This window comes from Typopeltis vanoorti, chromosome 11, assembly GCF_054136105.1.
Source record: "Typopeltis vanoorti isolate ZY-2024b chromosome 11, IOZ_Tvanoo_1.0, whole genome shotgun sequence".
In the NCBI taxonomy this organism is placed as follows: Eukaryota; Metazoa; Arthropoda; class Arachnida; order Uropygi; family Thelyphonidae; genus Typopeltis; species Typopeltis vanoorti.
In genome coordinates this window covers 6083825-6097443 of record NC_143559.1, presented here as the reverse complement: position 1 = coordinate 6097443, position 13619 = coordinate 6083825, and the positions used below count along the sequence as shown (strand labels likewise).

The 13619-nt window shown below is 34.4% G+C and overlaps 1 protein-coding gene across 1 annotated transcript in view; it reads left to right on the top strand.

The window, feature by feature from the left end:
- Positions 1-1202: 1202 nt before the first annotated feature.
- LOC150101282 (uncharacterized) overlaps positions 1203-13619 on the top strand; it is a 47180-nt gene continuing 34763 nt past the window's right edge. Inside the window, exon 1 of the mRNA XM_090400748.1 lies at positions 1203-1518. Within this exon, the coding sequence (XP_090256874.1) occupies positions 1203-1518 (316 nt within the window). The remainder of the gene's footprint in view (positions 1519-13619) is intronic.

Sequence of the window (13619 nt, the reverse complement as noted above, 5' to 3'; positions counted from 1 at the left end):
CCCTGAACACACCTTGTTTCACGATAGGCAGTGGGCCTTTCAACAGAACTCAGTTACTGCATACAAAGCAAGGACTACACAACAGTGGTTGAAGGCGAATGTTCCCGACCACATATCATCATCTGATCAGCCGTCTGGAAGTCCCGATCTGATTCCGTTTGGACTTCAAATTGTGGTTCGAGTTGAGAAGGTAGCCTGCAAGAAACGGCATCCCAACATCTCGGGCCTGAAGGTGGATTTGAAGCGAGCAGTGGCAGTGTTTCCGTTAGAGTTGTGCGTGCTGCTCGATATGTGATATCTTACCAACTTTGGTCGTGCGTGAAGGCAAAAGGAGGATATTTCGAACATTGAGTGCTGCAGTGTGCACGTTATACACGTGGTTTGTATGTGCTGAAAGCTGTAAATGATTTACTGAAAGAATAAAGGTTTATGGGCTGTTCAAGTTGTAACAGTATTTATGGCTAGACCATGTAAATGTATTCCTTTTCCATCCCCGCACCGGGTTAGATGCATGCATCCGTCTTGCCTTTCTGAATGTAAAATAAGAAAAGATAAAATAGCACTTAAACGAACTACTGTATAGAAAGATTATAATCGATACCTATGCAATTCTTCAGCACAATGCTCTGAAGCTAAACGGCTGCAGTTGTCTACCATAATTCTCCTCTGAAACTCACTGGAAGCTTATGTTCATAATCAGATGTCTGAAGGACCGAGACTGACTGCCTGCCTATCTTCGGAAAATTAGTTAGACCAAACAAAGTAATTCCTTTGCGAATAAAAGGTATTAGAAAATGTATTTATTTATTTTTATATGATCTGAAAATTCAAATTACATAATGTCATTTGAAGTCTCAGATACATTAAATATGTGTATCTCAGCAAACATATGTCATTGAATAAAGAAAATTTTGATGTGCATTAAATGAACACACCTTTATGGTAATCGTTATTAGTCATAACTTTCACATTCCACCGTGCATACGATAGTTTTTTGTGTGTATTATTGTTGCAGTTCGTACCACTTGCGGTAAAATGTAATTTAAAGGAATGCTTGAGGATTCTTTAATTAAGCTCAGATTTGCAATAACACAATCGAGTTTCTTGTTTTTTCTTGGATAATGTACTTAATATTTGAAGACACCATTCGCATGATAATGCTTCCTGAATCTAATTTATTGGTTTCTTTGTAGATCACGATAATGACGTCATCGGTCTGCAAAATAGTTGCCAGCATCATCTTAATCTACATAAAGTGCACGCAAACGTCAGACAGAGAAAATACAACTTTATCTGCAGGCACATTTGGTACAGAATCTATAGAAGGTCACGTGTCAGGTTTGAGGTTGAACAGGACAGCGAAAGAGGTCACGTCAAGCATTTCCCACAACGAAAGAGAAAGAGAAGAATTGTCCCCCAAACGTCGATTCACGGCAACCGCTGGGTTTATTCCAGGCGTAGGAATTGGGCCCGTATTTAACGACTTTGAGAGGCCTCGTGAAATCCCGAAAATAGAATGTAAGCAATCATATGGTGTCTCTTCGAAGCACGAATCAAATAGTTAAATTAAACAATTATTTTTGTTGAAATTTCTATATTCTATAGAATTGACACGCGGAATCTTTAACTCTTAATCTATATAAGTGTTATAGATTAAATGCCGATAATTGATAGTTCTCCTAATCATATTACTCTGGATGCAGTTTGTGAGAAGAGAATCAGTGTCACTGATAAATTCTAAAAAAACCACTTATACTTACAGTCTGAATGTTTTGACATTGTTGAAATAAAGACGTTTTGCTATTTTACTATTCTACACTTAATTTTACTTACAATTTCAATTTTAGTTATGTGTTTCCACCTCAACACTCTGAATCTGTATGCTAAACAACATCACGATTTAAACAAACCAACAACAACAACAAAAAACCTTTGAACTCAGACCTCAGTCATCATACATATCAAGAAAAAAATCTTGATATGCACGATGAGGACACATATCAGGAACTGGATGATGATGAAGATGATGATTAAGGTCGCAGTTCAAAAGATTTTTTTTTGCCTAAATCGTGATGTTGTTTAGCATACAGATTCAGAGTGCTGGGGTCGAAACACATAATTAAATTGAAATTGTAAGTAAAATTACGTGCAGAATAGTAAAACACCTTTATTTCAACAATGTCAAAAAGTTTAGACCGTGAGTATAAGTGGTAAATTTATTGGATGATGAGATGTTTAGGATTCTATTACAGCTCATCATCATCATCATCATCATCATCATCATCATCAAATTGATGCCATGTACCCTCAAGGAGTGTACAGGATTTGATAGTACTACATGAAAAATTTACATCTTTACTAACTTACATTACTAATTTACATCATTTCTACAATTTTCCTCCAAATCAGTCCGTTACTCCAACATTATCAGATCTTATATTTCTATCGTCTAAGACACATTGTACCGTATCAATCCACCTATATCTTGGTCTTCCTTTGGATCGTTTTCCTGCCAACCTGGCAGAGAACGTTTGTTTTGCCAATCTTTCCTCTTCCATTCTGTTTAAGTGGCCATACCACCTGAGATTAGCTCTGCTAACATCTTCTTGGATGCCGACATGTCAAGTTCTTTATTAATATCCTCATTTTTAATATGATATTGCCATTGAAGCCATCTATTCACGCCTATAATCTTTCTCAGGACTCTCATATCTGTGGACTCTAGTCTTTGGTCAAGTGTTTTACTTCTGACCCAGATCTCAAATCCATATAAAACTGGTTTGAACACGGTCTTGTATACAGCTAATTTATTGTTCTGACTAATTTCTCCCTTATTCCATGTGAATTTATTCAATCGACTGTCTACCATACCTGGGTTTTGCTGATTCTGTTGTCTATTTCTATATTTAATTTACCATCTTCACTAAATATCATGCGTAAGTAGCTAAAATGTTTTACTTGTTCCACAGGTTCTCAATTCACAACACAGTTGACATTTTCAATGGTTCTGCCTATATTCATTGTCTGTGTCTTTTTATTGCTGACTTTCATACCATATCTATTACAACAGTTATTAAATTTAGTCAGAGAATCTTGCAGACTTGTAGCGGATTTATTTAGAAGTATAACATCATTCGCATAAAGCAAAGAGCTGACAACATCTCCAATTTTGATATCATGTTTAATGCCACTTTCCTTCATAATGTGATCCATATAGATGATGAATAACAGAGGAGATAATGTACATCCTTGTCTCACACCAGATTTAACATTAAACCATCTTCATGTACTTCCTTCAATTCCAACTGCTAACTTACAACTCAAATAAAGACAAAGTATTGCTAAATATAATGCCCCATTGACACCATATAACTGTAGCATTTTGAATAGCTTCACTCTTGTCACCTTGTCATATGCCTTTTACAGATCGACAAAACTTAAATACAGATCTTTGTTATATTCCCACGATTTCTACACTATTTGTCGTAAAGTGAAGATCTGATCCTGACAGCCTCTATTTGGCCTGAATCCAGCTTGTTCTTCACCAAGCTTTTCTTCCACAATTCTTTTCAACTGTTTCTCAAGTATACTGGCATTAATCTTACCAGGAACACTCAGTAGGGAAATACGTCTGTAATTCTCACATTCAGTTTTATTTCCATTTTTATATATGGGTACTATGAGAGCTCTACTCCAGTGATCAGGAATTTGTCCCTCTGTCCAGGACTTCTGAACTATGCCGTGCAGCCACTGTAAAACTTTCATACCACCATACTTCAGCATTTCTGGTCGAATATCACCTACGCCTGCTGCTTTTCCAGATTTCAAGCCTTAAATGGCTTTTTCTACTTCAGGTATGGATATATATATATTCCTGACTGTATGTCTGTTGAGTGATTTTTACCACTGTGCTGTCATCACTGCTTGTTTCAATTAGCAATTTTTCGAAGTAATTACTCCATACTTCAAGGATATCTTTTTCTCATCTTTTCATGTCATCTTTATCATCTTTAATTCCTTTTACAGCACTCTTTCCTCCATTTCTAAGGTTCTTCAACAACCTCCAGAATATTTTGCTACCTTCTTGATATGTATTTTCTATGTTCTTGCTAAAGTCCTCCCATGACTTTTGTTTAGCTAGTTTTACACAGTGTTTAGCTTTCTTCCATTTGTCTCTCTATTCTCTAAGAGCAAAATCTGACTTATTTGCGAGGATAGTTTGATATGCTTTCTTCTTTTCCTTCACCGCCTCTTTAACTTCCTGTCCACCATGGAGTTCTGATTTTTCTATCCTTACAGACAACCTCACCACACGCCTCTCTGACTGAATCAATCATAGTTGTCTTCAAGGCTTGCCACTGAATCTCCAAGGTTTGGTTCTTTTTCTCAAACTTCATTTTACATTTAATTTCATTTTACTATTACAGCTGTACATTATTAAGTTTGCATTATTACCAGTTTCCCAATAGGACTCACTATTCTCATATTTTACGTTTCGGTCTTCTGAGCATTCCCACTTACATTAATCCGCTCAGGTCATGGTAAATCTCTGTCTTTTTCCTTCCATTCTGGCACGAAACACGTTCTAGTCCTTCCTCTCCCATTCTGTTTAAGTACTTCTACTCTGCTCGCACATTCTTAAATGCTAATACCATCAGGTTCCTTTCGAATATCTTCATTTTTAATATGACTAATGTGAACTGATCATTCCCCTATTTTTTTCTCAAAAGTCTCATATATATGACTATTAGTCTCTGATCTGCTTTCTATTTAACCGAACTCTCAGGTCTATTAAAATATTAAAATTAGGTTGAACAGTCTTGCATCCCGCAAGCTTAGTGGTGCTTATGCCAGTTTTCTCTCAGACAAAGTTATTTCGCTGGCTCCCAAAGGCGCTAATTCTATTGTCTATTTCCACGTTTATTTTTGTCATCTTCAGTAAAAACAGTGCCTAAATAACTTCGATACTTATTCTTTAGTTTTATCATTGTGAATTCACTCGAAGTTTTCAATGTTTATGCTTATTTTCAAACTTTTGTCTGTTTAATGGATGATTTTCACACAAAAGTTGTTACAGCAAATATTCAGATTCATGAAGACTTGTACTGAATTTGTTGTCAGATTTTATGTTAGGAGTGCAATATTATCTGCATAAAGTGATAAGCTGAGCCGAGTTCCGATTTTCCTATCAAGTTCAATTCCAATGTAATCGATATACATCGTGAATAACAGTGGTAGTGCGTGAATTTTTGTCTTACAACTGATTTTACATGAAACCATCTTTTGATAGTTCCTTCAATTCTAACAACTGACTTAGGACTAGCATACATATGCTCCGTTATACTGCTTTGTGTAATGTCCATTCAATCGCTTTCCTCTTGGCTTCTTTTCATGACTTGTCCAGATCAAAAATGATAATTATATTTTTTTCCTATTAGATTGTTTTTTGTTTATTTTTTTTATTGCAGCTTCATATTCTAGAACACAATTTTGAAAATCGTATGTGTAACCTAGGAAAATAGCTCGTCCAGGTTACGATATGCATAAAGTTACAAAAAGTTATGTAATGCATTATCATTATATATACATATGTACATCCATATAATATACATATTATATCTACCCTATACATATAAAATGATAAGCCTTTTCATGTAACGTTTCTATGAAACGTTTTTGTGTCACGCTTTTTTGTCAAGTTATTTGAAACGTTTTGAAATCAGGGCTGCCCTGAGTGTCGAGTCTTCAAAATTCGAGTTCAAAGTACTCGAATTTTGAAGACTCGACACTCAGGTTAGCCCTGATTCTGATTTAAGGAGAACGCCTCTTCTCCTTAAATCAGAATTTAAGGAGAACAGGCCTACCAGTCCGGAAGTCGGGGGGTTGGGCGCGGTAGGCTCCATGGGGCGGAGTCCCCCTTTTGGAGACTCGACACTCAGGTTAGGGGGAAGATCCCCCTAGTATTACTATAATATAATAACATAATAAAATCACAGGAAACATGCTAATATGTACAAAGAAAGTTGCATAACATTAATTAAGAACAAAATAAAACAAAGTAGTTGAATAGCATTTAAATGTTTTACATTTTATACTTGAAACAGGATGTTTTTAATACTAATATGCAAAAACAATCATTTATGTTATTATTTTTGAAGAGAGCTTCCTCATTTCTCTGTGAAAATAAATACTCTTTGATTAGAGTTTTGTATTTGTTTGGGTTAGTTTCATTTCTTATTGTTAAAGGTAGTGTATTGAATATTTTTTGCCGCTAAATAAGTATAATGTTTGTCTATTGCTTCTTTATTTGCTTTAGGAACTATATATTTCAGGCCCTTATGTCTACTAAGGAAAGCATCTTGTTTGATATTTATGTATTCGTTGTTGTTTTTTATGAATAGCCCTAGCTTAAAGGGGCGAAGCAAGAATGCTTTTCATCTTCCCCGTTATCTGTAGAGGACAGTGTAGCGATAAGGTATTATTGAGCTATTAAAGCTCTGATCATGGCAGGAGGGTAACATCAATAGCCGAGCCTCAGTTAGAACTTCATTAGCTACAGCATTGCCATCCATTACCCTCCAAGGGTATTAATCACCGCATCTCACGGTCGACCCTGATTTAATTTCAGTACCCTATAGACATATAAATATCTAAGGGATAGTATGTTTAGTATGGTGTATTTATTACACATTGCAGTATCCTTGTATTGTTTCTAATTAAGATTTGGATTACTTTATTCGGAGACGGAATTCTGCTTATTCTGCTTATATGTTAAATATCATATTTAAATTTAAAAGCTATTGAGGTAGTAATGTCTGTTTAACATAATCTTTACTTTATTTACGACATCGGTAATATGCGGTTTCCAACTTAAATAACTACCAATTTTTAATCTCAAGTACTTTATTACACTGACTTTTTCTATTTCCTCGCAGTTGCAATTTGAATTTGTCCTGCAATTCCAATCATGCAAAATTCATTATGTAGTGAAGTTCATTTTGCCTATTGTATTTCGCAAATTAAAATTTACATATTTGGTTTTTAAGACATTCAGAAGGAGTTTATTTGAGTGGAACCAATTTGTAACTTTAAAAGATCAACATTCACTATGGTTTGCATTTGTTCGGCTGTGTCTGTTTACAAAATTAGTACTGTATCACTTGCAAAAGTATTTATTTTACTGTTTAGTTTAAGATTTCAGAAGTCATTGACATAAATATTAAATAAAATTAGTCCCAAGACAGATCCTTGTGGTGCACCGCAGTCTACTGTTTTGGTGCTGCTATAGCTGTTGTTTATTTTTACAATTTGTGATCTGGCATTTAAGTAATTTTTGAACCAGTTTAGGGAGTACCTCATATTCCTATGACTTCTAATTTTTTTATTAAAATTTCATGCGATACAGTGTCAAAAGCTTTGTGTATATCTAATGATACTGCTAATGTTAGTTTATGTTCATCAAGGGAGGTATAAACTATGTTTGTGAAGTTCAGTAAAGCATGCATGTTCTGTGCTTTACTGAGTCCAAATTGATGCTTTGAAAATAAGTTATTTTTGTCCAAAATTTTCATGAGTCTAATTTTTACCAATTTCCCTAATAGTTTCGAAAAAAATGGTAGAAGGGAGATCGGTCTGTAATTTTTCAAGTTACTTTTGTTTCCCTTTTTGTAAATAGGTACAACTAAGGCTTTTTTAAAATCTGATGAGACAGGGTCTATCAGATTTTAATACAATCGTATCCTGAAGTTTTGGTTGTTTTTAGGCTAGTTGTGACTCTTTTGATTTCGTTTTCACAAGTGGGGAAAAGTTATAAGGAGTTATCAATTCTCTTGGAGTGCAATTCTGAGCGTTGGTTTCACGGTCAGTGAAAGCATTTTTCAGAATGCTTTCACTGACCGTGGCAAAGTGATTATTGAATTCTTCAGCTAATCCTCTGTCTCCATTTTATCTATTCCTATCGATATCTTTAAGTATGGTGAGGGTTTGTTTATGTATAGCTTTGCCGATTAATTTATTCGCAAACTTCCATTGTTTTCTGGAGTTTCATTAGTATTTTAGGAATTCATTTCTGTAGTATTCGTTTTTACTTTCTTTTAATTTATGATGTATTAGATTCTATAGTATTTGAAACTGTGTTCATAATATTGATTGTGTGTGTATTTTGTAAACTTTTTATACACTTTATCTCTAATTTTTATGTAGCGTCTGATTTCCCATGTAATCCAGGGCTTTGTTTCTTTCATTTAGTCTATTATTTTAACTTTAATCGAGTCTAATATTTTATTGTTTAATATCGCAGTAAATTTATGATACGAAGTATCAACATTTGTTTCCATCGTTATCTTCCCAAGAGACAGTGCTCAAGTTACTCTTCAATTCTCTGGAATGAAATGTTGTGTAGTGCAGGGCTGTCCAAAGCAATTCCCGAGGGCAGCTTGCGCCCATGGGTTTTGATTTTCACCAGCGAAAAAATAAAATGACAATTTGAATCGCATGCGTATTAGATATTGTAATTCTATCACTAATCTATTCTCGATATTGGTAATTTTATTTGGTGTTTTTACATCACTATATACCCACGTGTTTTTCAAATATTAGATGTGTCAAAGAAGCGTTCTTACACTATTTTGTTCCAACGCGCATGGTCCGGGCGCTCACGGGAAACGTGAGCGGGCTATTAGTGCGCAATTAGTGTTGTTCGTTTGTTCAGCTTTCGAGAGTGTGTTGCTGCTGCTCACCAAATTACTAGATACGCATTATGATGCAGCCCTGGGATATTTTTTTTAAATGTGGCTTTCGGATTACCTAAGGTTGGACAGCCCTGGTGTAGGGATGTTTCGGTTGACCTATCTCTCTGCTGTACTTGCAAAAGCACTTATTGGAAACTGAACCGCGAGAGTTTGGCGCAGAACTGCTGCTTGAATTTTGTTTCCTCTTAAATTTCTCCCGAATACAATCTAGGCACGTTCTACCACCATTAAATTCTCTCGTCTGGATATTAACATATTGTTTGAGTCCATGTGGCAAGTAAATCTAGATAATCTTGAGAGGACCGCTGTTCCTCAGCAAGTCAATATTCATATCCTCCCTAATTATGAGAACATTGTCACTTTTGATCTCATCTAGACTAGCACTCGAGTTCTTAAATAAAGTTGGACTCTGTGTAACAATGTGACCTATATACAGCCTTAATATATATATATATATATATATATATATATATATATATATATATATATATATATTATGATGCTCTAAATATTTAGAGCATCATAATATACATTATGATGCTCTATTAAATGGCAATATAAATTGATAATTTCAGTTGTTTTCATTTTGATGTTAGTAATGTTATTAACAGGTATGGAATTTCGGATAAAGATAATTACTCCTCCAGATTTGTTATAATTTCTACATTGATAATAATTTGTAGATCTGCATAATTGATACAAATCAATTTCTTCGTCTTTAACTCAGATTTCTGTTAATATCAGAACATCTAGCCGATAGTTCAAATTGTCTAGTAGTAATTCAATGTGTTCTAACTTATCTCGAATACTTCTTATATTTACATGCAAAATATTCAAAGTACTTACAATGTCTGAGGATAAAAAGTTTCTTCATTTTACTGAATCATGAAAAATTCCACATTTATGAAAAGTGACATCACAGTTGTTATTCTCATGTGCCATTGTAGTTCGTGAGTCAGTTAGTACTCTCGCTGTTTTCTCGGATTTTAGACAAGTCTTCTTCGCATCTGATTCGCCATATTTTAGATGTATCGTCTCTTCTCATTAAGAGTTTCCAGGTTTGACCCAGAGCAGTGGCGCACTTAGGATTTAATCTTGGAGGGGGCCGAGCGCTCAGGATTTAACCTTTGTGGGGGGGGGGGGGCGAGTTGAGTAGACGTTTCGCGAATACACACTACACATCTCATACGACCTATAACTGAGCATCTGCAGTGATCGCTAATTCATAAGTAGCACACAACATAAATAAAAAAAATGAATTTTAATTAGGAAAAGATTTTTGGAAATTTTTCTAGTGTTTTTTCCTTTTCTTTGGGGGTGCCCCCCCCCCTCTGGGAACGCCACTGACCCAGAGATATTTGAAGTGTACTTCTTCACGTTTCTTGGCAATAAACTGTAGTTGTTTTAGGTTTCCAGTCTAATGTCCATTTAGATATATTTTACTGTCCTTAAAGTTGTCACATATATCAGTTGTACTTAGTCTATATTTGATACTTTTGTTTTGTTCCAGTCATTTGTCTCTGATCTCTTTTCTTTTAAATTTTATAATGATAGGCATTGCTCTGTTTTTCTGGCCACTAGGGACACGATGTACAGCCTCAATATCATCTTCAGTATAGTTGATCTTGATTTTGTGGGCAAATTTTCTTTGCTATTTCATGCATATTTTCGCATGGCTCATGAGGAACACCAACAATTTCCAGATTTGAACTAATTGCCTGTAACATTGAGCAGGTCTTCGTTGTTCGCCGAATATGCAAGAAACTCATTTCCAGTTTTGTTTCCTGTCTTTGGAGAGTTTTTTAAATTGGCTTTCGTTGAGACCAGCACAATAAAAATGATAACTAATTTTACATTTTAGTTTTACGCCGGCCTGGTTGGCCAAGTTGTTAGCATATCCGCTTTCCAGCCAAAAGGTTGCGGTTCGAATCCCGCCATGGGCATGGATATTTATGATTGTCTGTGAAAATACTAGTGGTAGGGGGCGGTAGATGGCGTTGGTATAGATGATGATTGTAGTTGGAGAATTGGGTGAAGGCAGAGTTGTAGAGTAGGTGCCATTGACGAGTCTTTGGACTCCCTGGAGGTATCAAGAAATAATAATAATATAAATTTATCTGCACACTTCATAACAGATGTAACGTCAATACATGTTTCTTCACAAACTTTGCAGCGGACTACCATTATGTTAAATAGAGTTTAGTGCTAAAGTTAATTCTACTCTTTTTGGTACTCACCTTGTATACTAGTTCAATGGCGACCGTTGACTAACAGCAGGTTGAATAAGCAAATTTTTACAACTGCTTGCAGAGGTTAACTTTCATAGAGCTGAGCATTACATTACCTGGTAGAGCGCGTCACAGGCTACACTCCAGGAATTACTATAATACATTTTTTAAATAAGATACTAATTAAAACGTTGTTTACTATAGAGCGCTATGTCACACGACTATTAGGCACTGCGCCACCAAGCGGGTTTTGATGCAAATGCAAATATTTATTATATTCCCGAGGGTAGGTCTAGACCAGGGGTAGGGAACCTTTTTGAACCAAAGAGCCATTCCACCAAAAAAATTAACTAAAACAAATTTTGAGAGCCGCAACTTCAATTCGATTTTTCGTGGTGACTCAAAGTTGCAGTTAGTTCAAACGTAGGTAAATTTGTTTTTAATTCAGTACTTTCAGATATCAAATACAACTTTTATGTTTGCATATAATTTTTATATGTTCAATAAATAAAACAACATTCAGTTTAATTAAGTTTTCATTCACAAAACATGTTTAAGTAAGTATAATATTGCAATAAAGTCAGAATTTGTATTGGAAAAAGAATTAGTCCGAACAAAAATACAATATTATGTATTTTAATAGATATTTGATTGTTTTAATTTAAAATTCACTAATGAGACGTTTGATTTTGCATCTTCTCAACCAATTTACTTAAATATGGATTGTATGTCGTGCACTTTAATAGTAATTCGACTTTCAAACTTTCATCAGTCAATTTGTTCCTATACTTATCTTTAATGTAATTTATTGAAGAGAAAAATTGTTCGCAATTGTACATTGAACCGAAAAGAGTCAAAACCCCAAAAGCAAGTCGCCTGGCATTTGAATAATTAGTTGGAAAGAATTCCAACATTTAAATATACTTTCCTGTGGTGTTTCTTCTATAGTTTCCTCCTTTTCTTCAAATTAATTTTAATTTGATTTAAATTCAATCTGTAATTTTTTAGATTTTCAAAATAGATAAATGTTTTTTCAGTAACATCTTCGAAAAACACTTTTGTTTCTGTTCAAAGTTAAGGACTTCCTCTAGTAATTGTAAGGCTGTGTTTCCCTTCCCTTGCAACTTCAAATTTAGCTTATTAAAATGTTCTGTCATATCAAGCAAAAAACAAAAATTGTGTATCCATTCGGGATTACAGAGAAGTTCCACATGATTTACGTTGTAATTTTTATTGGTTAAGAAAACTTTACTTCTTTTAAGCACTTTAAAAAAACGTTTTAATGCCTTTCCTCTTGCTAACCATCGTACACATGTAAATGTCACCAAATCTTTAGGTTGACTACCTCGTTCCACTAAAAATGTGTCAAAAAGTTTCAACGCCTGAAATCAGATGAAATTGATCATTGGCACAACAACATCCATCACTCTTTTTAGTTGTGATAATAATCCCAAAGAATTTGCAACTAAAGCTTCTTGATGCAAAATGCAATGAAATGAAATAACTCCATGTGGAATATCAGTGGAGAATAATTTAACAACCCCCTTATTTTTCGCAATCATAGAAGGCGCGCCATCGGTCGCAATGCATGCTATATTATTAATATTTATATTTTTATTCTGCAAACTCGTTAGAAAGTTTTGTGAAATATCTTGACCTGTAGTGTTAGCAGATCAAGAAGTTCTTCTCGATACCGGAAGGTATATTTAACCATCACGCAGCATTGTGCTATATCGAAAATATCATTTGATTCATCAACCGCAATAGATATAAAATCGGCAGAATTAATATTCATAATTTGCATATTTGAAACTTCTGCAGAAATTGTTACAATTCGTTCCTTGTCAGTTCTAGCCGAAAGAGATAAATCTTGAATTTTTTTTACGTATTTCGTCCTTATTTTTTATATCCTTAAATAGAATTTCAGAGACATTGTAATGCAATTTTTTATAAATTCACCATCGGTAAAAGGTTTTCCCGCTTTTGCTATTTCAAGGGATAACAAAAAACTTGCTGAAGCAATGTTTTCTTTTGTAATTCTTAAAGAGCTTTTTTTTCTATTATCACCCTCAGGATATTTCTTACTGAAGTCTAAATGTTTTCCTCGAAAATGTCGTTCCACATTACTTGATTTGTTATTTTGAAGTCGTAGATGGCAAATTAAACCTTGCGGATTTCCATTTACTTCTATAAATGCAAATTTCTCTTTCCACATTTTATTGAATCATCTGTTTTCTTCGACTATTTTTCTTTTTCTTGAACTCATATTAGGAGGGTTATTATCACAAATTTATCTGCAAGTAAAAACACAAATTCAACATAATAACATAATAAAAATTAATTTGTGCATAACCTTACCTGACAGTAAATTAAACACCAGTTTAGTACCACAGTAAATAAGTTAATTAACAGAATATTTATTTTGACAGATAAAATTCGTATGTATCTGGAAACCATGGTGTTTGACAGGACAGCTGATCAATTAGTTCAAATTTTCGCTAGTTACCTTAGGCATGCGTAACACACGTCACATGCATAGTATCTAGCGCCACAAACAGGCCGTATGAAAAAACAATATTTAGTTGTTTGTAATAATTATGTACCTTTTAATTCAATATAAAAGAGCCGCACTTTGTTCAGC